The sequence below is a fragment of the Spinacia oleracea genome, chromosome 6 (genome assembly GCF_020520425.1).
Source record: "Spinacia oleracea cultivar Varoflay chromosome 6, BTI_SOV_V1, whole genome shotgun sequence".
Classification (NCBI taxonomy): domain Eukaryota; kingdom Viridiplantae; phylum Streptophyta; class Magnoliopsida; order Caryophyllales; family Amaranthaceae; genus Spinacia; species Spinacia oleracea.
Genome location: NC_079492.1, coordinates 140,066,596 through 140,068,492, shown reverse-complemented (window position 1 = coordinate 140,068,492; position 1,897 = coordinate 140,066,596). Strand labels below are relative to the sequence as shown.

Sequence of the window (1,897 nt, the reverse complement as noted above, 5' to 3'; positions counted from 1 at the left end):
ATATTACATACTCCATATAAAATTAAATATTATCATGAAATACGTTGTTGGATTAGCCACGGTATATCAATTACTAATAGATCGATAATTAGAGATATATATTAATGAACAGAGTTATACATTGACAAATTCATACCTCAGCGAAAGTGATGCATTTATTCAGAAACGAAGGGAGTAATTAAATAACATAAAAATACGAGCAATATATGTAGGGACAATATGAGTAACTGGCACTATCATGGTGTCCATAACACTCCGTTATATAAGGAGAACATTCAAACTTAGCTCTATCATAATTCTCTAATCGCTGGCCATATATATTCATCAACTAGATCATTTAATTTTCTTCAACTACGCCAAACTTAAGTTATATACTTGGGATTCATAACTATACACACCACTTCTAATTAGAGAGTGTATAGATCGATGGCGAAAGTTCACCCTCATCTCTTATCTTCTCCTTCATCGTCGCGTTCGTCGGGAGAAACCACCGAGAAATTTACAGTTTGGATGAAATCTCTAGTCCTTAACGGCAATGGTTGCACCATCTATGATTCTACGGGTAATATCGTGTATCGTATCGATAATTACGATACTAAGTGTAGTAGCCAAGTCTTGTTAATGGATCTTAAGGGAAAAGTCTTAAGCACCTTGATTCGTAAGGTAATTAATTATATACACTATATACTATTGTTTTTAGGGCATACACCGTCCCTTAAAAATATGTAGAGCATGTTTTCTTAATAATTTTGTTTTGAATTGTATTTGCAGAAGTTGAGAGTTAAAGAACATTGGAATGGGTACAAAAATGATAGAGTACTTAAAAATGAGAGGCCATGGTTTAAAGTAAACAAGATAAGCAAGGTTTTTAACAAGAAAGGAAAAGGTTTTTCTTGTCAAGTTACAATCGAAGGTGACGAATCTCGAGCATTATCGTGTTTTACAATCCAAGGATGTGCTCAAAAATCAGAATTCGAGATTATTCGAGGCGATGGCCTTGTGGTCGCACAGGTATAAATTTGTTACCTGGCTACCTTGAATATAATTATATTCCTTCCGTTCCATAATGATGTTTCAATTCTGATGAATTTGCGTTGTCAATGTCATGGATATTGTTGTAGGTTAAGAGAAAGAAATCGACAAGCGGAATAATGTTGGGAAATGATGTATTAAGCTTGGAAATGGAGCCTAAAATGGAACAATCCTTCATAATATCACTTGTTGTAGTTCATGGTTTAATTTCTCATAAACTTTGACCCTTTCAAAAATGACATGACATTTTTTTTGTAAACGCTTCTTCAATGTTCATGTAAGAAGAGGTGTGTTTACTTATTCGAGGAGGCGCTGTTCGAGTGTTCGAGCATCGATAACAACATTCAATGAGTGTTAAGCTATATATCCCTCGGCGTGTAGATATCAGATATGTTGTAGTGAATTGAAGTTTTTTGTAGGAAGGAATCCATTTTGTTCTTGATAAATCATTCATATATGTATACAAATTTTTTTTCCCTGATTGTTCTGGGTTTGTGTATAATCCTGTTTACATTAATGATAATAACACTTGGACTTGATCCTTTTTTCAATCAGTTTCAAATTATAGACAGATTTCATTGAGCATTATTATTGTGTTGTGTTGTCATGTACCTAACTAACAATTGCAATTTGTTTATCGTTGATTGATTAAAGGGTATGTTCGACAAAAGTAGATTTGTATATACATTAACGATAATAGCACTCGAGCTAGATCCTTTTTCAATCGGTCTCAAATTATTATCGTCTATGTGTTTTCATGTACCCTCGCAATTTATTTATCCTCGATTAATTAATTGATTAAAGGGTATGTTCGAAAAAAGTGGATGTCATAGTAATTGTTCCTAGTTGCATCAACGCTATAGTT

The 1,897-nt window shown here is 33.3% G+C and overlaps 1 protein-coding gene across 1 annotated transcript; it reads left to right on the top strand.

The window, feature by feature from the left end:
- The first annotated feature begins 281 nt into the window (after nucleotides 1-281).
- Nucleotides 282-1,571, top strand: LOC110778029 (protein LURP-one-related 11). Its single transcript, XM_021982591.2, has 3 exons — nucleotides 282-663; nucleotides 772-1,011; nucleotides 1,122-1,571. The coding sequence occupies exons 1-3, from the start codon at nucleotides 427-429 to the stop codon at nucleotides 1,254-1,256; spliced, it is 612 nt and encodes a 203-aa protein (XP_021838283.1). The 5' UTR covers nucleotides 282-426; the 3' UTR covers nucleotides 1,257-1,571.
- The last annotated feature ends 326 nt before the right edge of the window (nucleotides 1,572-1,897 follow it).

What these genes read in the sequence shown, in the direction of transcription:
- LOC110778029 (XM_021982591.2), top strand. Translation starts at nt 427, where the DNA reads ATGGCGAAAGTTCACCCTCATCTCTTATCTTCTCCTTCATCGTCGCGT. An exon ending in TAAGCACCTTGATTCGTAAG is followed by an intron (nt 664 to 771) that starts GTAATTAATTAT and finishes TTGTATTTGCAG; the next exon opens with AAGTTGAGAGTTAAAGAACA. An exon ending in ATGGCCTTGTGGTCGCACAG is followed by an intron (nt 1,012 to 1,121) that starts GTATAAATTTGT and finishes ATATTGTTGTAG; the next exon opens with GTTAAGAGAAAGAAATCGAC.